This window comes from Phalacrocorax carbo, chromosome 1 (assembly GCF_963921805.1).
Source record: "Phalacrocorax carbo chromosome 1, bPhaCar2.1, whole genome shotgun sequence".
NCBI classification, from domain to species: domain Eukaryota; kingdom Metazoa; phylum Chordata; class Aves; order Suliformes; family Phalacrocoracidae; genus Phalacrocorax; species Phalacrocorax carbo.
In genome coordinates this window covers 153,966,390-153,990,683 of record NC_087513.1, presented here as the reverse complement: position 1 = coordinate 153,990,683, position 24,294 = coordinate 153,966,390, and the positions used below count along the sequence as shown (strand labels likewise).

Here is a 24,294-nt window from a genome sequence, read left to right as displayed (position 1 = left end):
GACTGAAGGCTGCAGGAATCAGTTGTTACCTCTGAACAACCTGTTCTGTGTCCTTTCACACTTTCTAAGTCTTATGCAGACAATCCTATGAGCTATCCATCTACTGGTGGAGTCCCATAATACTGCTGTGCATAGCACATATAGAAACTGTTTAGCTACTGTGCCTTGGAACCACTGCATCGTGATCATATCCACTGTGTTGTTTGTAAACATAACTGTGTTATTTGGTGACTTTATGTAGTAGGTCACTTTAAACCTGAGATCTCAGTAAAGCCTACTGTCAGGGAGAACCTGGCTTTTTCACAGTTTTGTGACAGCATGTGCCTAATCACTTCAGAATCCTCCATGGAAGACACATGGAAACTGCAGATGTTTCAGTATAACCAGACAACTGACACCTGGATGATCCTCTCTTTACCTAATCAACAGACAGAAAAGATTAGTTCGATGAGCAAGAAATTGGGCCGCTATGATAGTGTCTTTTGATTAGAATGCATATTACAATTCTAAAACAAATGTAATAGCTTTGCTGCTGCTTGTTGTGATGGATAATTAGAGCACCTTCCCTCACATATTTTTCTGAGTAGCAAATGCAGGAGGTTTATCTGGTATGCTGCTATAAAAATCAGTTTAGATTCAGAAGGGAGTTCTATGTGCTTGCTAGGGTAAGAACACCAAAAAATAACTCTAATCCATGCTGCTAAACGTACTGGATGACGCACTTACTGCTATGATGAATATTTTAGGTGGGACAGAGTTATGCTGTTGAACACCCAGTCAGTTGACTATTGGTAGCGGGTACTCTTATGAGGTGTGTTCAAGACTTGTCTCCAAGTCACCAAAAAAAGACTTGCTGGCTCTGTCATATCTCAAGGGAACATTATACGCCCTGAGCTCTCCAGAACATGAGAGTTTGGAATGTGCATGCTTAGGCTTCTTTAACCAAATTAGGGTCCTTTACAGCAATATAAATGGGGAAAGGTCTATTTTGTGGCTCCTCATTTGGAAATGAAGTCGATGGAAGTGTTGAGGAGTGTTCTGACGCAGGCAAATTTGTTCCTGCCCAACGATAGAAATGTGGTCATTATGGAAAGGATTAAGGCTGTTTAGGCAGTGCTTAAATTCCTAACCTAAATACTCTGAATAGCTTCCTGGAGGCTCTTCTTTCATCATAAGGCCTTCTATTTAGACTCAAATTATTTGCCAAAGTTAAGTGGTTTGAATACCTCCATTATTGGGACTTTTCAGCAGGCACACAGCGGTTAGATGATAACAGCACAACAAAGATTTTGTGAAACTTATTAGCACTTAAAGTGATAGAGTTAAGAACTGGCCATGGAATCCAGACGTCTAATTTAATTTATCAATCAGTTCTATACTTGTTAGGTAAATATTTCTTCATGGAATTCTGTTGTGATTATACAAATTTATCACAATAGCTCAAAAAGGTTCCACATACCAAACGACTGACATGGATGCAGCAGCAGCAAGGCATCTGCGTTAAAATCACAACCAGAATAGTAAGCACATTTCTTCAAAATGAAAAAAAAAAAAAAAGTCTTATTCTCTGAAGAAGCACTCAGTAGGAAAATTTGTTAAGACCAAAGTTTCAGATGCATAGTCCTGAAAGTTAAACTCTGAGTGGTAAGGAGTACACTTTTCATTAACGTGTGTTTTAGCTTTGCATCGTTGTTTAGATTTTTTTTTTAATTACATAGACACTTGGTTTGACCTTTTCCTAATAATAGTAATGACATTTAATCTAAAAGTATGAACAAACAGACAGCTCTCCAAGTAATGTAAATTCACACATTCTTTTGAAGTCAATGGAGATCCTTTGATTTACATTGGCCAAGGAACTATTCCAGACAGTCAGGTTGTTCTTGCATCCTTACGACAGGAAAATGTTTGGCCCTGCTAAAACAGAAAAGTTCCTGCACAAGTGCTTAACTCTCCTTACTTTAATAGTGATCAGGCAAAATCCTTAGACACTTGCTTTTTTGGTATCTCATGGAACTGTTCTCTAGCTATCATAGATTGAATTTTCCAGTGATTTATGATATATATTTACACAAAATCTGATGATAGCATTACTATACTAAGTAATGACAAAAATTGAGTTTTTCTGAGACCAGTCTGTCTTCTTAAGTTGGTAAGTTGAATATGAAAAACTAGGATTTTAAAACTGCTGATGCTGTTCTTTAGATCGTGCTATTACTACATTTAGTAGCTTTTTCCAGAAGTCATTTGTGATTTATGCTTTATGGAAATTGTTAAAGGATCAGGCTTTTAAATATATCAGGTTTTACTGGCACTCAAAAATAAGAATTTCATATATAAAGTAACAGGATAGTTTGGCAGGTTGTGAGAGCCATTTTTATGGTCTGATATCAATTAAATGTCTAAAGTAAGTGAAGTATAAAGCAATCTTCCTCTGCATTGTTACCTTCAGGGATCCCCAGATTTAAAACGAGGGGGCTTGATTTTATTCTCATGTACCACAATTTTTAACTGATTGTAACTCTTTTAACTTGGTAAAGCTTCTCATTATTTACGTGAGTTATACGTGAGTATAACTGAAAGATGAATCAGACTCAGAGGGCAGAAGAAGAATTACCGGTAAAATGTGACAGGTAATTGAACATGAAATTTTTCACTTCTAGGCTTAATCATTTGTATTTGGGTAATGTGTCTAGGCTGGTGTTTGTGGAGGAAGTCACACAGAATGCAGGCTCTGTGTTAGGAGGTGAATGAAGGCAGACATCCTGATTTCTCTAGGTAACAAAAGTTGTAACTGCAATGTAGTTCACAGCCAATGTGAAACAGCTGCTACCTCAAGTCATCTAGAGAAAAAAGAAAGCTAATATTCTGTGTTGGCCCTGGCATGAATCTCATATGGAACCTTGTAATTTGGGCTCCTTTTCATCAGTAGTTTATGTACATAGATCAAAGTCCAGAAAGAATTGGGTTCACGTCTTTACTCAGACACTTACTATTTTGGCATTTTGTAAGTGCAGTTATACTGGAAAATACAGCAATACAGCTATTAAAAGTACTGCCTCACTGAAGAGACCTTTTAAATATACTTTTGTATGTTCGAGATTGACAGACAACCTGTTGTGAACAAAACTGATATCTCTAACTTTATACTATGAGAGAATTACAGGTGATGCAGATGTGTCCATGAAGTTTTAAAGACTTCTAATGTTCATACCTTAACATTTTGTGTCAGGATACTCATAGGAAAATTATCTTTTCTTCCACTATTAAGTCTTTTTGATTGATTGTAGTTATGCAGTCAGGTATCACCCCCTCCCTTATGTTTTATGCTCAGTAGCTTTTCCTAGGACTACACATGCCATATTATTGATCCAGGTGAAAAAATGAAACCATGAGGTTGGAGTGAAATGAAGAAGGCATGTGAGAAGAGACTCAAATTACTGTGTAAGGGAGAAAACTCCAAATAATTTGGAATCCGTAATTCTTCTCTGGTGGAAGCTATACTCTAAGAAAATCTCTATGTATGATATCATTCTCAGAAACCTTTGACTTTTTCTTATCTTCTTTACTGTTTTGGAATGAAGAATGTGGAATAAAAGTCGAAAATGATATGCACAAGTAAGCTTCCGCACATACAAGAAATCAACACAGGGGTAAGATTTTCCCGTGGAAGCTGGGAGAGAATGCTGTATTACACAAATGTGACAGAATGATCCTGTGGAGGAAAGAGAACAACTTTTTCTTCATTCTTCTTGGATTTAACTGTTATGCCTGCACAACACTAAATCTGTCTTTTTTTTGCATGAGCTATATGATACAGTTGTTAACTCTATGAACACATGCTTAACAAAGGCCTCTGTGAACATTAGTACTTTATCATATCAAGTATTTTACTTTATCTCCCAGTTTTAGTTTTGCAGCTGAACAGAATCCTACAATGCCTTGACGTATTACGAGCCTCTTCTAAGAGCTATTTAATGTCTTGGCATCTGAGTGCTATAAGACAAAAAGCTTATCTGTTCTGTTCAGGCAGAAGGTAGAAAATAATTATTTAGGTTTTGTATGACTAAAAAAAAGCCTAGTGGAAGGTTTTATCTGAAGGTTGTTACCACATCTCCCTGAACCCTGGCAGTCTGATCTCTTCTAGAAAAATTCTGCTCATCTGGGACATTGCTTTGTTTCTGATACCTAACATGGATGTGGGTATTCTCAGCTGCCTCTCATGGAGTCCCTCTGACTGGCAGCGCCGTGAGAGGAGTGGCGTGCCCGTTCCACGCTGCGTGCCGCAGGCTTGCCTTGGGGAAGCAAAGTGTTTTATGGGTGCAGTTGATCAATGCATCTGACTATCAGCTGAAACTGTACTAAGAGTGTGTAATACTGATTTCCTAGGTACTTTTATTGATAACATTAATATTTACATTGTGGGCTCTCAGGTAAGGAAGAGCTTCACATGAATTATCTCTCTGAACTGTCAGCCCTACTGACAGTCGTGATTTTTGAAGAACAATATTCCATCACCAAACTTTCTTAAGGACTCAAAGTTCTTTTTTTTTATTTATTTTATGGAAGAATTAGCATATCAATAAGTAAATCAGAAATATATTGTCTTAGCACAACGCCAAGAGACACAACTTTACCTAATAGTGGTATTTAACATACTGGTGTTTGAGATAATGAGCCATTTGCCCCATTATTCATGTAATCTGAATAATAGGTCATCATAATTTAAGCTTTCTGCAGTTTAAATTTATACTTGGATTTACAAATCAGATAAGCCCCTTGTCGCTGTTTGCCTTGCTACTGTTTTGACTCATAGGACTGTAATAAACCAATCAGAGCTAAAGACCAACTTCTTTGCTCTATAAAGCAGCTCACATAATGTCCTTAAGTGCAGATCAATGTCTGTTCCATTTCTCAGCTATGTGCGTTTCAAAAATACCTCTCAGCTGTCAGCTCACCTTCACCAAGGCAGTCTTCTCTGAAATGCCTTATATATCCCAGGCAGACTCTGAAACTGAACCTCTAAATCAAAAGACAAAAGGAGACGGATTAATCAATAAGGATGCTTTCATTTTGTCTATTTTTTCCTCAGGCTGAATCCCCAGACATAACAATCAAATCAGTCTCGTCTAAGCTATACCAAGGCCTATAAAGGTTATTTGACAAGCATTCTCTTTTTCACACAGACAAGATAGTCATGCTTTCTCTCCCATTCTCTCTCTCTTCCTTTCTTGAAGTAGACTTGGTTTTGGACTTTCACTTACAGGAGAAAATAATAGAACACTTCACCACCACCACCCCCCATTTTGTTTCTAAATATCTGCTGGTTTCAGTATGCTACTATTTCTATCACAGTGTTAGAATAAGACCTTACAGACTATATAAAATTATTTACTTCACTCATTGCTTAACAAGACTCGTTTTGGGAGAGTGAAAAGCCCAGTGATCCTAAAAAAAAGGCACATTCAAACGTTTAAATTATATCACTCACATTTAAGTACTGGCAGAAAATTAACAACTATGAGTGACCCTCTGTACACTGAAACTGTCTTTGGGCATGTTCTCAAAAATTTCCCTTTTAACTATATGAACTGATTATATTCTTATTAACTATATTTAACAACACATGCAAAACTCTGAGTTTCTGAATTACAGTTTGTTATTAAAATTGTAAAATTTTCCCTTCTAACTGTGAATGCTGTCAAATCAACCTTAACATTCCAGGTCTTCCTACCTGGAATGATCCTGCTGGATCTGCCATTAACCATGAGTGCTTTTGGCCTATCGCAAGACATGAAAACTATTTACTAAAAATGTATTTGAAGGAATTGATGAAAATTATGTGTAAAGGTGGCCCTGTTGTTAAAGTATATTGGGAAATCCAAAAAAGTAAGATGAAGTCCCATACCAAAATCAGATGCTATGAGGGAGGATACTTCAGTTCAGAACAGATGATGTACCATGGAGTGGCATAAGAATAATTAAGCAAAGAGGCAAGAGTATGTAAGAAGATAAGAGGAACGTGCAGTGCCCAAAGTTAGCTCTGTGCACACTTGGTGTGTGAGCCTTGTTTTCTGGGTGTTGTTTTTTTACCTCTTATTTGTATCTGCTAGTTCTCATGATATTAAAAACAGCTATGCCAACTTGAATGACCAGAAAATGGGTTCAAAACAAGTAGAATCAAGTATTTTTTGCATAGCTAGTAACTAGTGAAACTTCTTGCCACAGAGTGTTATAGATGCCAAAAACATTAATGAGTTCTGGAAACAGAGACTCAAGGAGGGAATGTCAGTCAAGAGATATTAAGCACAAAGGTGAGATACAGCCTGCAGGTCAAGAGCTCCCTCATGGCCTGAGCCCTGGAAAGTGAGACGGGAACCGGTGGGAGACACAGTAGAAGTATTCCTCAATATTTCTCCCTAAATATCCAGGACTAGATGAACATTTGGCCTGTCTCACTACCACTGTACTTAGGTTGAGCTCTCTTCCTTTCTGAACTTAATTTAAGAAGGAAAGCAAATCCAATCCCTTTATTGTCTTAATGAAACAAAACGCAGTGTGGAACTGCACACTATTTTCTTTTTTAATAAAAATAGTTCAACTAGTTCAGATAGTATCTAAAGATCTTGTTTCCTTTGGTTAACACAGACACTTAGGTTTACATGAGAGCAAACCCCAAAGAGTTCATCACGTAAAGCAAGATAGAGAAAACAGCTGCAACAAAGAGAAGTGAGAATAAGGAGTATGTTTTATAATACTGGAACCATGGTCTAAGCGAGTGCTCATTTCCTGTCTGAATCATATAATATTTGTTTGGTTTTTGTCTCCTCAGAATAACTATTCACTGTGCTTGAGTGCCAATCAGTGCAGAGTTTTGGCCAGGTTTACTTTAGAAATCCAGTGGAAGAAAACTGGGGGAAATATATGTGCTTTAGGCAAAGTGCTATGTATGTTGGCATCTCCAATAAGGGCAGGATTAAATTAACAAAACTGGCAGCTTGAAGAGGACTTCTTTCTTTTTCTCTTTTGTGAGACTGACAATGAATATGGAACCCTCGAGTGTCATTTCACTGAGTCAGTTTTCATGTCTTTAGGCATTGAATTAATTTACCAAGTCTATGGGAAAACTGTTAGAGAGTTAGCAATTTCTTCATAAAAGGGAATCCTGCTAACTTTTATGTATTTTATGTGATATGAGAGATGCCTTATGAATATAGTTCTAGAAGCTGGTGATATATTATACCAGCACCAGTACTGAAACTTCTCCCCATTTCAATCTTGGCACTTAATCATAATATAGTATCTCCCACTGCTCCACTTGCCTACTCTTCCCACCAATACTACCTCTCTTCTCATGTAGTCAAAGCCTAAGACACTCCATTAGGAACTGGCATTATGGATTTGTTGAATAAGTTCTGTTAATTATCTTTTATGGGCCAGTGTGGTAGAACACGTACTTTAAGTACATTAAAAGCATTTAATAGTATACTTAAATTATTCTAAGAGTTTGCTATGTTGCGTGTTCTTAGGAGATGCAATTAGAAAATTACATAGCATTGCATCTGTCATGGAAAAGAATGTAATTCTATTGTTATACCTTTCCTATGTCAGATGCCATACTAATTACATCATTTGACAATTACTAACTATACCAGATTATACACATCCAAGTCATATAATCTCTTTTGTGAGTAAGATAGCATTACATAATTGTCAAATGACCCAATGGAAATCAAAATTAATGCACTGATTAGTATTACTAATCTTAATTGTATATTTACAGCTTTATTAAATATACAAGGATAAAATTTCCCCAAATATCTAAGGGGCTTAGGATATAGATCCAATAATAAACTTTAAAAAGGCTTTAGATAGAATCATGGTCCCAAGGTAAATGAAACCAAACTGTATTCTAAGAAGTTCCCATTAAGTGTCTGGCTAATCCTGGCCGTACTGCAATCTACAATTTTATTCCTTTTTAACTTAACATTCCCTTTGGGTTCTACTACCATGCAAGCCAGAGCTGTTTATATCTAAAGCCTGTAAATTCACCAGTTGTTTGTCTCCCATCCCCAGAAAAAGTAAAAAGAAAATATTACCCCAAACTGGGCTCAGTGACTGTTTTTTGGTCTTAGTGCTGCTCTTCTATACAGTGTCTCCTGGGACAGGCTCAATGTTAAAATAGCCACTTGGTCATATTTCTTCATTTCTTCATCCTGAGGTACCCTCAGGACCTCTGGCAAGAGCCTTGCATTTTGCTCATTTATCAGAGTGCCCATCACACGCGTTAGAGCTGACACCCCAACTGTCTGTTTTTGAAATTAAGACATCAGGCAAAATCCTTATGTGCATAGTTGTTAGAAAGGTAAATTGGATTTGTACATAACCTATAGCCTGACCTTGCCTCCAGAGGACATATAAACGGCTGGAACTTGTCTTGAGTGTGAGCTGGGACTCAGATTGCTCCATGAGTGTTTTGTCATGGTCAGTGCGGACAGTTTCCCATTGACAAGGAGAGCTATCATCCGGGAGTGACTCACTCATCCTACAGGGAAAGTGATCTTTAGGTCACTGTCTTCTGCCCTACACTACACTTTTGATTCAGTGTCTTGCATTGTGGAAATATTTTAGAATCAAGCTGATGAAATTTCTGTGTACTTGCAGAGACACACAAAGTTCAATAACCAGTTCTTTGGTTGGTATTGTTGCACTAAGAAAGGAACAAAAGACACTACCTGGTGCCAGCCTTTAACTGTTGAGTGGAAAAAAACATAGCTTCATTTCTAGTACTGTAATATTTTTGAGAGATGCATTGGTCATAACTAATGATGTCACAATATTTTATTATAGGTTACTTACGAAATTGCTGGTGCGATAGAAAAAAATAAAGATTCCCTTTCACAAAATCTCCTATTTGTAATGAAAAGTAAGTAATTCAGTTACATGTGATTGCTCTTGTTGTTAGAAATCAAGACAGTATGACTTCACTTCAATTTTCATTTTAGTTTTACGAGAAATTTGTATATATTTTATTTCCAGTAAAAATAATCACCCTCATCTTTTTGAAGTATGTACACATTGTTTGAAATTTGCTCTAATTTAGAAAGCTTTTAGAATTTATGACCATAAAGTATCTTCATTATGGGATGTGATGTAAAGAACAAGAAGGTATAGTGTGATAGATGAGTATGACTTAAAGAAATCACTGAGTATTTATTAAAACAAAAATAAACCCCAGAAAACAGGGAAAGGAAATAAGGCTTCCAAAATCATAGAGACTGCAGTGGGATGCACTTCACTGCTTGAGTACCTTTCTAAAAGCAGGAACTTGTGGGCGTTCTTATGTTTTTCAGTGAATAGATACAAATGTCCATTGAAATTCAAAATTAAATACCTTTCCATGTACATATGATATAATTATGCCTAATAATAGTGCATCTCAGTTTATTAATTAAAGATTCATAATTAGATTAAAAAACTCTATCATTTACCCTTTCTGTGAAGAAAAATAAAACTTCTTTCTCAGGGAAATGTCAGTGTATCCTGAGATGTTCTTTGTCTTTTTTCCAACCGCTACCGAGTCTTTCGCTTAATATATTATAAATTTATATTTCTTTCCATAGAAACATGTTTGTCTTCCAGTTCAGCCCCACTCTTACAATGTATAGTTTTTATAGCAATTTTACTGTGAAATTAGCTAAAGTCCCTAGTAAAATAATTTATGCATTTTGAAGGCAAACAGTGCACATAAAGGATGAAGAAAGAAATGGAAGAACTGTTCTTGAATATAATCCTATTGATTATAGTTTTAGAGACATTCCAGTTCTCTCTACTTGGAATTCACATGATAATCTGCCAAAGAGTATAAGAAGGTACAGCAACTTCCAGTACATTATACGAGAGAACATTCTTCCATTCTCTCACATAGTCTTTTTTCGCTTTCATTACTATTTTGTGTAATCAGCTACACAACTGTTAAAAGGGAAGAACAGAGGATTGGATTGGATATAAAATGTTTGATATGCTAAGAGTGAGTGTATATATAATTAAGTCATAATAATAAAAATTATAATTAATGGAAAAATTCTGAAGGCAGAATATTTACAATAATGGTAGTCATTTAAGGACTACGTTCCTTTTTTTTAGTGACTTAGACTTAACACCTATTGATTGTCAGGGACATATTTTCTTTAGGGGCAGTTTCATAAGTTGACATATACCTTAAGTGCATGTTTCCTTTGAATTTCATTGAATTTAGATTCCTTAATGAAAACTTCTACGTATGCTAACAACAGTAATTTGCATATGTATGTAACAATGTGGAACATACCTGTCTGACAAATAATTCAGGAGAGACTATTGACATAGGTTTTATCTTTGTAATTTTAAGGACAAAATTTTAATGTCTTTCCTATTCCTACTTATTACATTTATCCATATTTTTAAAATATGGAGGTTTAGTATGTCTGCTGATTGTGCTGAACTTGTTTCAAGTATCTGCTTTACTTAATCTTCCTCAGTATTTTATTATTCCTGTTAAGAACAGTAGTCTCCACAGAAAAAGGGAAACACATCTATTGCATTTAAACATCTCATAAATATATCTTTAGACAGCTTATTAGCTGTCTAAATAACAAACTGAGGATTTCTACCTGCTCTGCTAAACATAGTGACATTATCTATGATGTTTATCCCATTCATCTTTCTGGTTTTTTGTTTGTTTTATTCACATGATGAGTGTGATCATAATGTGAGTTTGTTAGTTCATTAAAAAAGTAATAAAAATTAAGGATGGTTAAGAATATATCACACAACAGGTTTTTAATACTTACTGGTGCCGTTGCAGTGCAAACAGCATGTAATTGCTATGTTCTTCTTAAAAAGACAATGACCATAATCTCAAAGGATAACTTGACGGAAATTAGTGTAAAGTAACCTATCTGCCTTAAAATTCAGATTTTTATTTTTCAAAACACCTCTTGGAAGTGTATTTGGTTTGTACTAATTAGCACCACTGCATCAAACATATATATGGCATTGTCTTTTTTCCTGTAAGTGTTTTTAAGTGTGGTCGTTATGTAGGGAAATGTGAACCCAGCTTGCTACAGTTCTGTCCTTCACCTTGCCTTTTTATTTTTTTCATCCCTTCCCATATTGTGTCTTCATAATTCTTTTTTTTTGATGCAGGGAGTGTCCATAATTTATTTCTGCCAGTGCCTTCATCATTTCTAAATACTACGTGTTAGGTAAATGTTGTGCAGAATGCATCTCTTGTATTGTTGTAATACATGGATAAATCGGGATTCTGTAATGGAACAAAATTCAGAGGAGATTATAACATCAGTAATTAAATTTAGATAGATCACAGTCTGAAAGTTTTGCTCTTGCCCTGTTTTGTTCAGCACAGGACCTGAATATATTTGAAAAAAGTGTTACTGATGGCTGACATCCTTAGATATTGAATGCTCTTTGATAACTAACACAATGTAATAGTTCATTGGTTTGTCCACTTGTTTTAATTCTATCTCCTTCTGTACATCTTTGTACTTCCAAATATGATATATATAATTTTTAACCTGTTTTTTTATCTTCATGCATTAATTTCTTCTTTTTTTTTCCCAGCCAGCGAAAATGTAGTCATCAACCAATTGTTCCAGTCCAAGCTGACACAAACTGGATCACTTGTTCCTCCATACCATTCCCTTAAAATCAAAGGGTGTAAGGCAGCTTTGCTGAGTAAAAAACCATCAGTAGCCTGTGCAAGTGGAGAGACAAAGAAATATATTGAGCTCAGCAAAGTAAGAACTTAGGACTATTTCTGCTCTTTGCTCCTTGAAGATTTTTCTCAGTTACTTTGTCATTTCTGAAAGCTCCTTGTTCTCTGCTTCATTCTCTGGAGTCATTAAACTATTAAAACAATCTAGTAATTAATATCAACACTAAAGGAATAGTGAGAACTAACAGGTTATAACATACTAACTAACACTGATGATACTGGTTCAAGAACCTCTTTCTTGGACTCTCTGAGCAGGAGGTTGCCAGATGGTGAGGTGCCTTCAAGCCTGAATGATTCCATGATTCTGTGGTTCCAGGGCTTAGCAGTGGATGCAATATTACTGATTTTTTGCTGTATAAAAACACTTGTTTGTTTTGCCTCCTTGACTGACTTTATGATATATAGTTAAGTAAATTAAGGCATAGGAAGTGAAAAAATAAAAGCTCAGCGTCTTTATTGTGTTAATTTGAGAAGATTGCTCGTTTGCAAAGGATAGTTTGTGTGGTTTTGTATGAAGATCGACCCTGTACATTTTGGAAAATGTTATTTTAAATGGTCACTTGCATGTAAATTTTACCAGTCAATTTGAAATCAAGTAAAACTCTCCCCATTTCTGACCTTGTCTCTTTCTGCTACAGAAGTCAGCCAAAAATGTTTTAAAAAACCCAGACAAACAAACAAACAAAAAAACCAAAATAAAAAGGGGGGGTGAAACCTGGGAGGCTGTCAGAAAATTAATTGTTCATGTCACCTGGATCATCTCTCTTTGCATGATAAATAACATGATTTGCTGAGTCCGTTCTTGACAGAGCTTTGGAATTCCTCCTTCTTCCAGAAAAGAAGCAAGCAGATCTCACAATACATCAGCTACCTCACCAGGCTTCTTGAGCCTTACGACTCTATTTTTGGCTTACAGCTGCATAAAATTGATTCTGTCATGGGATTAAGGAGCTTGCTCTCATGTGTCGTTGTGGAAGGCTTTGTGCAAATATCCACAGAATAGCAATGGGAGTTTCCCTATAGCCCTCCTGCTGATCACAGCATAATTCCTGTCTACTGTTCTTGTCAGTAATCTCAGTGGAAAAAATTAAGTTGAAGTGAATGGTGTTGGTTTAAGGCTATATTTAGCAAACAGCTGAGGCATCACAAGGTACCTTTAGGTGCCTTTCCACTAAGTAACAGCTTCCTAGAGGAAGCTTCCTAAGGCTGTGAAAAAGATCCTAGTCCCATACATGGAAGGAAGTATGAAAAGCACATCTAAATTAGAAGCCTAATCAAGCCAGGCAGAAACGCCACACAGCTGGGATCTCTGAAACTATGAGGTTTTTGACCAGTCCTGAATAGCTTTTAACCTGGAGTTACTGTCTTGAGAGACAGAAGACATATTCAAATTCCTTTGGGAAGTGTGATAAATTAAGTCAGAAATTCCAGATTCAGTGAGAGTGCTCTAAACTTTCAGGGATTAGGTGGAAGGTGGGAAGAACTTCATCCTTCATCTGCCCACAGAGACAAGGATGGCTCGGCTTCTCAGAGGTAGGCTTTGAGAAGAGCTGCGCCGGTGAGATAGAACACCACTTAGTTTGTAGATACTAAATTGGCCTAATTTGAGCAAGGTACTGTGCTGCCCTGCAGGACAAAAGCAGAACTTTAGGTGTCCAGTTGTTCCAGTGGCAAAAAAAAAAGAGATACATGCTATTTTGGAATAGGCACCTCATGCAGGAGCTGGAAGTAGGTAAGTCCTTAATTACCTCAGTGGATCAAGCCCACATCTATAACTGTGCTGTCCCAAATAATTTCTTCCCTTTACCAATACAGTCTTGAAAATCCACTGTGATGGGCTGGAATAATGTTGGTTTTGTTGTTTTCTTGTTGTTACTGTAATTGGAAATGCAGGGTAAGGGGCATTTTCTTATCAGCTTAGAACTGAAATGACCATATGCTGGAAAATCATAACCATAGCATTTTTATTGGCGTTTATCCTAAGAGTAACAGCAATAAAGAGGGGGGAAAAAAAGAGAGAGAAAGGGAGGGCAGGGAGGTGGGGAGAAAGAGGGATGTTAAGGCAAGAATTATCAACCAGAGAATGGCATTCCTTTTGTATCTGAAATTTTAGTTGTAACATACATCATACTGTAGGCAGTGAGAAATGTAGGCAGTGAGAAACGCAAAATGGAAGCTATTCATGTTGCTGTGTATGGGTAGTCATCTAGACTCCGCCGTATCCAGGGAAGAGAAGTAGACACTTTCAGAGGTCAGATAGGAGTTTGTTGTGATTCCCCTCTTCTTTCGGCTTGTCATCTGCAGTCCTAACTACTTGCTAGGTTATATAATTATAGATTTCTCTGTGTATGGCCATGTATCTACTTGTTTACCTTTCCATAAATGACTCTTCCCTTGACTTTGAGCATGCTGTCACAGGTAAGGATGGTCTACCTCTTTGACCTCACCATTCTACTTGTAGTAGGGTCAAAGGGAACCATGTATCCATCCTAAGATAGACATAAACAGATCTAATAGATGGCCAGAATCTTGGAGTATATGAAGTCATAGGAATTTGGGGATGAAGTCTCTGTGACTTATGAATACTGTGTCCCATTTTCAAATAAAATAGAACATATCTTCACTGATACAACTCTCTTTTGCTCACATCAGCCCTTGCTCCCTTGTTTTTCTGTAATCTTTTCTTAGTGAATACTTTGGAAGAATCAGTGGGTTTCAGAGTTCATACAGCAGAAGTCTGGTCACATTAATGCACATCAGTGACAGAAGGCTTTTCTTTCCATTAACTTTATGTTGTTTCTTTTTATGAACACTTTGCTTCATTGTCTGTTAGCTGAAGAGCTCATCTCTTGCAAAGCTTTTGGTACATCTTCTGGTTAAAGCTTTCAAATATTCTGCTGGTAAAGAGGGGTTTTTTAGGAGGAAGTTTTAGCTTGTTAACAGAGATTACAAAGTTACATATATGTATTTTTTTTTCTGTAGTTTAGAGGTACAAGATTTTCCAATGTAAATCTGTATGTTGGAGGGTAGTAGAGAAGTACAGCTTCAGAGATGTAGTCTTTTTCCTTAGTCCATAGCTGAAGACGTCCAAGTTTGGAGAATTTGAATTAATTTTTTGTCTTTGCCTTGTTTCCTCTCTTTTCTCTCCCTCATTCTGAACCAAATGCTTCTTTCCCATGGGAAGAAGTACGCAATACGGGACAGCAGGCAGGAACTTTAGCATCCAAAGCATTGCTCCTGGCTCTGCCAATAACTCAGGAAATGGTCTTAAAGTAGTGAGTTAATCTGTTGGGAGGAAGGGGTGAGTGCATTATCTGACAAGTGGAGAAAACTTGAGTTTTAGTTGTATTCCTCAATTATTTTGTAAACTTTAACTGAGAAGTGTCATTGGCATGCTAGTGGTTCTTTTTATGAGAAGACCTGGAGCAAGCAGATCTCTCTTACTTCTCTGTTTTGAAGCTGGGCATTAATTTGCCTTTAAAATCTTATTGCATCCTAGTGAGAGAGATTTGAAATAAAAGGAGCTCCAAAATTTAGTATAGTGAGGAAATAATTGCTTACACTGCAGTATTTTTAATGGAATTTGGCTTGAGTGGGCCAAGCTGAGGAAAGGTACACTTTTTTGATGCAACTGGAAAAAGGCAGGAGTAGGCCAGAACATGCTGACTTGACAGAAAGGGAGTTTTATGGGGTAAGTGGACTGGAGAAAGCAATGAAAAAAGGTCAGAGATGAAAAGGCTGCCATTGATACAGAGGTTTGAATCTGAGAGCTTGGCCAAATCCTGGAATACAATCATTTTGCCAGCCTTCCTGTAGAAAGTTTAACAAAAACCCCTGATTTCTGGGGCTGCTTTTAGGATGATTATTGCCATTTTAGTCTCAAACATAGGAAGTAGAACAACAAAAAATAAATTTGGTCACCACTTTCAACACTGATGTACAGGATAACATTGGTTCTAATGAGATATGAAGCTACTGATAATTTATGTCTACAACGGGTGAAAATAGGTTAAAAAAATAAAAGAAAAAAAGGTTAACTGCATTCACTTGTGAAGGAAGAAAACAGAAGGGTTTTTCTAATATTAAAGTTATTGGTTTGCCTTGAAGATGTTTTTAATGATTTGTGCTTACATTTACTCATTTAAGCATCTGGCAAAGACACAAGGAACCTTTTCAGAGAGTTGCAGAATTATGCAAGAGATAGGCAGACTGAGAAGGGTACTAACTGCACAAGTCCTGCTTCTGCTATAGAGTTCCAGATCATATTGCTTTGCCCAGTTATTTGGAGAAGGTATTTTCTCTTTCCAATGGTATACTGCTGCTTTTGTAATCAAAACTTTCTTGCCAGTCATGGCTCTGCAGATACTTAAGGATATTTATCCACTTTCCCAATTAGTTCTGAAACTCAAATCATTGTCTATTACATACTATTTGTATAAATGTTTGCCTTTTTTAGTAAATTGTGTAACAATGAAAAAGAAGGTTTACTGCCCAACTTGAGATTAAGGTATTATATGTGTGCTTTTCTCCCCTACAGCTCTTGAAAAAGAAAGGAACATCCTCATTTCTTCAGAGACTGGAACGAGGGGGCCCAACCACTGTGGCAATACAGCTCAGGGTTAGTGAACATCTTCTGGACAGAAATTTACAAAAAAAAAAACCAAAACAAAACCCAACATTTTAAAGGCAGGATTAGTCTCTACAGATTGCAATGGAAGAAAGAAAAATCATATGCTTGAGAAAGACTCTTGTTGCATGGCCAGGTCAAGCCCTTTGAGAAAACTATGTTAAAAAGTTAGGAAGAAGCATACACGTAGAGCAATTGCCTTTGCTGCACAACAATGATTGATAACTGATTTTTTTCCCCACAGAAATCACTCACGGATATTATTGGGAAGCTGCAGAACTGCACGCCACATTCTGTTCATTGTATAAAGCCCAATAACTCCAAGTTGCCAGATACTTTTGACAATTTTTATGTGTCTGCTCAACTGCAGTACATTGGTGTCCTAGACATGGTCAAAATCATACGACATGGATATCCAATACGTCTCTCCTTCACAGACTTCTTGTCAAGGTAAATTATTTTACATTTCATAAAAACTTTTTTTTACCTGCAGTACAAAGTCTTCTGTCATGTTCTGGTAGTGCTTGCGGTGTTGTTTTGCTGATGAACCTTTCAGACTTTCTTCGGAGAAAAATAATGTGTGCCAGCAAGGGCATGTAGGCTTGTTATTTTTTAACTGAAGGAATAATTAACTTTGTGAAAATATATTGATAAAGATCATCAGCAAAATGTATTCCGTTTTAAAAATATCACTTCAAGAAACAGGTATATTTTTATAATTTATGCTATTTATACAATTTATAAAACACCAAATATTGCATGCTGTCTCTGGGTAATTAAAAAGAAGGAGAAATAGTCTAATTTTTCAAGTTTATCAGTGTGTGTGTCATGGATTCAGTATTTGTATTTCATATGCTAGGATTTGTTTCCACATAGCAATGAGTTATTAATGCTGATACCAGAACTCCATTTTTATTATTGTTGTTAGGAATTAGTGGAATTTTGAATTAATGTGAAAAGACAAATAGATATATGTCACTGCTTCTGGCTAAAGGCAAACTCTTTTCCCCCATCCCCAATTCAGTTTGGGGGTTTTGGTTGACTTACAATCTCAAATGCTTCAGCAAAGAAAGAGCACCTCTTGTCCAAGAGATGTTTGGTTAGCAGCCTCATGCACTCAACACATGTTCCTCCTCTCTGCATGTTCTGCTCCTTGACTGATATATCGAGCAGTCATGAACTGGCTTATGTATTATTTTACTTCTGAAAAACAGCACGGGAATGTCAGCTGCTTACACACATCTAAACTTTCAGTTGCCTTCTTGGAAGAAGTTGTGGATGTTAAATTACTGCTTGGACAAGATCATATTCTGTCTGGTAATTCTGTAGAAAGTGAAGGGGTATAGGAATTTATAATCCCACAAAGTAAGTCATCTCTGTCCTACCACAATATTCATTCTGCAGCGTGAATCCAGAAGTACAGGCTGGTTGAGGAGAAGATGCAAATAATGGGAGATTTGGAAGAGCAGGCTGCTTTCATATTCAGAAGCGGTAGGGGCAATCTATATAGCCGTTTTTATATTACTAAACTGAACACTTCAAGGGACTATTACATGAACACAGAACCACCATCTTTTCTACTGTTAAATCCTTACGATGGTTCCCGGCAGGGATTTGGTCCTTGCCACCTAGCTTTTCTTACTGCAATTCCCAGATACTGGCTGGGGTTAGCACAGGCCTGGGACCATTCCTGCTGGGCAGTGTGGAGATAGCGGCTCTATTTTGGAGGATAAAAGAGAGCAACCATATGTACAATAGTAATTTTATTCAGTTGCCTTCAGTGCCAGAGAACGGTCCCATGCATATTCACCCTAACAGTACAGGAGTAAGTCCGGCATGTTTTCTTTTTGGGAGAAAATTTATTTAAAATAATTACTAAAAGAATATTTGAAGAATCAAAGGTAATTTCAGTCTTTTTCCTCCACTCCTTCAAGCACGTCCCAAAGACAAACTTTTACCTAAAAGTCTAGAGGACATTTGATGTCTCACAATAAATACTTATTTGCAGTAATGACAGTAAAACAAGAATTGCAACAAAACCCAACACTATGATACAAGTAACATTTATGCTATTGTTTTAAAGTGTTCTAGTTTTGTTACTCTCCATCTTTATTCCTTTTCCTCCACAATAAATTATCTTTATATGTTCTTTGCAACTAAGCCCCTGCCTTTTTACCTAATAATTGTATTATTATACATCAAAATGAATTAAACACTGGTGAGGCTAGCATGGTGTCACTGAAAATTAAGTCCATTTTGTAATATTCCTTGTGAATATATGTTGAACCTACTCAGAAGTTAACAATAATCACTCTGCATACATCTCTTGACACTACAGATTTTTAGATTTGTGTACAAATAGGAATATAGAGCTCTTGTCCCAGCAGTACTGCAAGAAACCATTAGTGTTGTAAGGCCTTTGCAGTAGCAATTCCTGTCACACAGGCCAAAGCTTATCTTAGTTTGAACAGCAGAACATGTAAATTCTTTACATTTCTCACCATGAACATGACCAGTCAACCTTCATATTCACATTCAGTGTAGTTAGATAATTCTTTTCATTTCAAATAGCACAAGTGTGTGTCTATTTGGTCTGTTATTGGCTGAAAAGTACAAAAATTTTAAGCAGAAATTATAGTATTAGATTGCAGTTTAAAAGTACCATCGATTCTTAATACTGTATCTTTTTAGCCAATAGTCTACAGGTAAGAAAGAGTAAGGAATTATTGAATTCAGAGATTATGAGCTACCTTTTCAAAAAGTCTTCTAAAAAGCTGTTGCTTTTACTACATCTCTATATTGCCTCAATGACTGGGCAGGATGGTTTTGGAAACTGGATAATTAGTTCTGACAAACTTCTGGTAAACTGGATTTTCTCTGTTGTCTTTTCAGCTTAACTCTGGTCTTGTCCTGCCCTATATTGACTGGAATGAGAAATTATTTTGGCAGATTTCCATATATGATTATAGACCTAAAGTTGATAGGCTTTCTCACCTTTCAATTTTTTATTTCTATTGGTGTCAAACTAGTATATCTAGTGTTCTAATACTTGGGAAAATAGTATCTTCGTTATTTCCGCAATTATGTTTTCTCCAAAGTGGCTCTTCTACTTGTTTTGTATGGTTCAGAATGGTCTGTGATTTCCACCCTCTAGGTGGGCAGCAATGATTGACACTGGTACGCATTCGGGCAGACTTTGAGCACAAGTACTGAGCTACTGAGTGTAATGGCTTTCCAAGGCCTGCTTCTTGCAGAACACTCAGGATGCTGCACAAAAGTCTAAACCTCTCTCTGAAGTACTGATTATTATTCTTCAAGTTGAAAAAGAGAAAAAATTACATCAAATTCAATTTTGCTTAGGGTCCCTTAATCCCAAACCAATACAAATACTATACAAACAGGTAAAATATAAATGTCAATTATGACAAGTAGCAATCACAACAGGGCACATTTATACTGGTGTGTAAGTGAACAGATTCCATTTGGTCTATCCTGGAACCAAGAAGAAAAGGAAAAAAAAAAAACAAACAGAAAAACTATTGCTCTAGGTAGAGATCGACAGTTAGAGACTTAGTTAAAATGTCATAATTAAGGAAGGATCATGAGCAGGAGTAGGATCTGAAAGACAACAAAGGCTTGCTGATTACCTTTTAGTACAGAAATATATACCAACTGATAAGGTCTCCAATTTCTGTGGTATTTTCACATCTGCAAGGAGCCATCATACTCAGAAGCCCAGGGATAAAATACAGCTCTATCACAGTGAATAAGGATGACATCATTTTATTTTGATTTTTGATTTTATTTTTTTTTTTAGTAGGGAATAAGTGTATTTTTTTAATATTATACTGATTATACTGAGGTGGGGGGGCCAAAAATCAGGAAACAAAACACAGGGAAAGATGAAGGAATTGTTCTTTATTCACTGTAGGAAGCTGTAAACAAGTGAGTGCTCTTACCAAGTGCTCTTACCAAGTGCTCTTACTAGGCTGGAAAAGTTTTGCATCCCTATGGCTTGCCTGAAGGGGCAAAGGAATTACTCCCCATTACTCTGGGGATAAAGACCTTGACAGGTGACAACAGGAAAACACAGAGGGAGAAAGAAAAAATATGCAGTTTCTGTCTCTCAACTCAATGATGGACACACTTGAGAATAACTAGATTTGCCTACACCTTAATTTTTCCTTGAATGTTTTGTAAGAAATTGAAATATAAGTCATTTTTGCTTTATTCGGTCATGCTATGCTGTATCCTTGTTTGTAAATACTAAATACTAGTAAGGACTCTTGATTTTCACACAGGTTTTCTCTTTGGAAGAGGAGCGTTTCTTCCCCTTTTGAGTCATGTTAACTAGCAATTTGACCATGTGGCCCCAAAGGGGAAAATCAGGCCTACAGATGTAAAACACAAGATATCTGTCTGTCCTGATATAGTTGATAAGTGTGACCCTATGAACCAGCAATCCAAGAAAGACAAGGCTTAGAGGTAGCCAAATGTATCCCCAGATGGGTGCCTGTGAGAAGTTTACCCATAACTGTAAGATTTTCACCTTCAGTTTATGTCTTGGAGTCCTGATGGGCTGAGTTTCAGTGAATGCAGCTGTGCTGGTCACAGCTTGGTTTAGCTCAGCTGCAAAGTGTTTTATAGTAGTGATGCAAAGAAATCTCATTTTTCTACAGCTGAATGTACTATGCAGTTCTCCCGGGCTTACCCGACTTGAGAAGTAAAGGATATTAATGGTAGGTCTGAAAGCACTGCGCAAAATCAAAGAGAAACTGTGGCCCAGACCCCAACTTGAATTCCCAAAAAATAATGAATTGCTACCCTCCTCTACCCTCCCTGCAGTTTTCATGCATTTACTTTTAGGGCGTTCCTTATCATATAGCTAATGTGGTCAGAGTTTAAAAAAAAAAAAAAAAAAAGAAAACAATGAAAAAACTTTTTTTTTTTTTTGCTGGATGTAGGGGAATAGACAGGGATCGGCGACCGGAAGATTACGGGCTGTGACGGAAAGATAGACTCCTCCCCATAGGAGTGGCAGGAACAGGAACCGCAAGAGCTATATAAGCGTGTGACGCAGCTAAATAGACAGACATTTTGTATCCATCATATTGGTGTCTGTGCATCACTGTCCCCAGGGTGGGTAGAGCCCTGTGTCCCGGAGGTATGCGGCCCAAGATAAGTTCTCCCGTAGAAGTGTACAGCTACAGCTGGCTAATAAAAAGGCAGAAAGTTTGAATTAGGGGCCTTTGTAGTGAAGGGATAGAGCATCAGAAGACCTGGATATTCTATCAGTAATACAGACAGTACCATTGCTTTCTTAATTGGATGAATTTGAATAAATTTCTGTTAATATCTAATTAGGGATTAGTATGACTGGTCTCTAGCATATATTTATGAGTCACATTTGAACTCTCATGATGGCTGAAGGAAGACATTAGCTAAGGAAAGGTCATATTTTGCAAGAACACTTCTTCCTGGGCTACAAAGATTAATCATTCTTTCTGTTGCTGTCCTTTTTGGATTTACTGGTTCTGCTTCTGCATTATCAAAGTAGAAGTTGACAGCTGCTAGGTGAACCCCTCAATCACCAAAGTTCGTTGATCAGAAGACAAATCTTGTGGAAATTCTGGTTCTTAAGTGGAAGCTGTGACAGTTACTGTCAATGAATATAAAATAAAAATGGGAATTAATAAGGTCAGATGCTATTAAATGCTGTAAAAACAGGCAGCCCCAGTATAATTATGAAATGATATATGTGATTTCAGTGGATTTGCCAACTCCAGCTGCAGTGTTTCTGCTGAATTTGCCTGCAGTGTTGGCTCAATTTCTAAAGCTTCTTGAGCAGAGAGACAGAATTGAGCTTTTACCTTGCCTTTAAAATAGAAAGCCTTGAGTAACATGCATTTTAGACTCCTGGAAAAGTTTAGCCATATATTTTGCATTAGTATCTTCAGAATTGTTCTCAATGGGCTAGATTTTGAAATTCTAGCTTTGTTGTGAGGAGTTCAAAGTTTCCATTTTGCAGTCCAAATTGTACACATACGTAAAGTATCCTCAAATATCCTTTTCCTGGAAGAAGTAAAACAGTAAAATAACCATGGAAGTAGGAACTGTCTGCAGATGGATGTTTCTTTCCAGCATTTAGCATTTTGATATCTTATTTAAAATGGGGATAATTCCACCCAAGATACACAAAAAGCTGTTCAGTAGCAACGTAGTAATGGCAAAATGGCAAAAAGTAAGCATCAGTGGGTGCTTTATTACCATTGTAGAACAATAGGGCTCAGAAACTGTCTGGGGCACAGACAGAGCCTAGTTGTACAAGCTTAATATCTGGAACCTAATCTCTTTACATTAATTAATAAAATGGATTCTGGCTGACTTTCGTGTCATTCACCTCACTTGGTGCTCAAGGAGGACATGTAAAACCCATTTGGAATATAAATTTTTTAAAAATAATGATAGTGATCAAGGACCCATATAGAGTAATGAAGTGAGCTTATATTTCTTGCTCAGTGAAGTACAAGAATACAGCTGTTCAGGCATGTTCAGGTTAAAATGAGGCAGTAAGATGCTCTGTTTCACTCATTCTGAACAATTTTATTTTGGTACCATCCTACTCTACAAACACCCTTTACCATTAGTGTTTTGTAAATTGGAATAGGAATTAAAATTAACTTTTCTTCTCTCCTTCTTCTTTAACGTGGCTCATCAAATTGCTGAACTGTACCCAGTGCTTTGCTTTACCTGCTGTGTTTTAATCTCCTTGGTCAAGGAAGAATTTATGAACTACTGTCTTAGAGATTGAGGTTCACATGTCACACACATTTCTTGTGTCTGGACACTGCTTAGCAATGGAGACTGCAAGGTCCTGTTGCACAGGTCCTGTAATAAGATGTCTGTGTTAGCCTTCCCTGCCGTTTGTGGCAAACCTTCAGACCTGTTGGACCTCAGGATAACCTCTGTGGATTGTGTAAACTGATAGGCAAATTGAGCCTTTCACTTAGCTGACAAGAATTGCAGGATTTCTATGAGAAAAACCATGTCGTTCAGAAAGCCCAAATTATTTTATGCTAGTGTGCTATTCCTTGTCTTTAGTTCTGCACTTTTTGAGTGTTTCTTGAAATTTCATTATTGTCACTCAGGCCTCTAGGCTGTCTTTTCTGGGCTTAACTCTTTCAACTCAGCCTTGTGTTTTCCATCACGGAGCTCCTGTCCTGCCTTCTGTTGCTGCTCAAGGAACAGCAGAGAAAATTTCGTACTGTGAAGGAGAACATGAAGGCTGTATGTGGAGACATCTCTTAACAGTGTGGCAAGAATAGTATGTCACTTCCCATTCTCTTTAAAAATGGCTTAAACTGTATCAATCATGTCTTTAGTTTTACCTATGCATATGCATATGCAGACATGCAGATTAGATTATAAATAATTGTTTCTGTTAAGTGGTAAGACGGTGTCATGTGTAGGCTTGGAGGTACAGTATTAGACCACCAACTTTTTCTTCTTCTCTCTTCCTCTTCATCTTCCATTCCCCTTTCCTCTTCCTCTTCCCCTTCTTCCCCTCTTCTTCTTTTTCTTCTCCCTCATCTTCTTTTCATTTGCTAACTTCTGTCCTCTGAACAGAATATACTAAAATATCTAAATTACAACATATAAGCTCAATGGAGTCAATTAAAAATAAAGAATCTCTAAGATTTCAATGTTTTGAAAATAGAATGTTAAAAAGAGTTAACATTCTGATAATTTTTTTTGTTTTAAAGTATCTTAAAAGATGGCAAAGATCCATTTAAAGAGGAAATATTAGGAAGGAAGGTACGGAACACAATGATAATGGATTCTTATGATAATCATAGCAGTGAGGGAGAAAAATGTTTGAAGCCTATTTTAA

At 36.8% G+C, this 24,294-nt stretch overlaps 1 protein-coding gene across 4 annotated transcripts in view; it reads left to right on the top strand.

Moving 5' to 3' along the window:
* The window catches only part of MYO16 (myosin XVI), a 418,633-nt gene that overhangs the window by 313,262 nt on the left and 81,077 nt on the right, over window positions 1–24,294 (top strand). For all 4 annotated transcript variants that reach the window (XM_064440435.1, XM_064440442.1, XM_064440450.1 and 1 more), the window contains exons 24-27: window positions 8,851–8,926; window positions 11,623–11,798; window positions 16,314–16,394; window positions 16,648–16,853. In XM_064440435.1, the coding sequence (XP_064296505.1) occupies window positions 8,851–8,926; window positions 11,623–11,798; window positions 16,314–16,394; window positions 16,648–16,853 (539 nt within the window). The remainder of the gene's footprint in view (window positions 1–8,850; window positions 8,927–11,622; window positions 11,799–16,313; window positions 16,395–16,647; window positions 16,854–24,294) is intronic.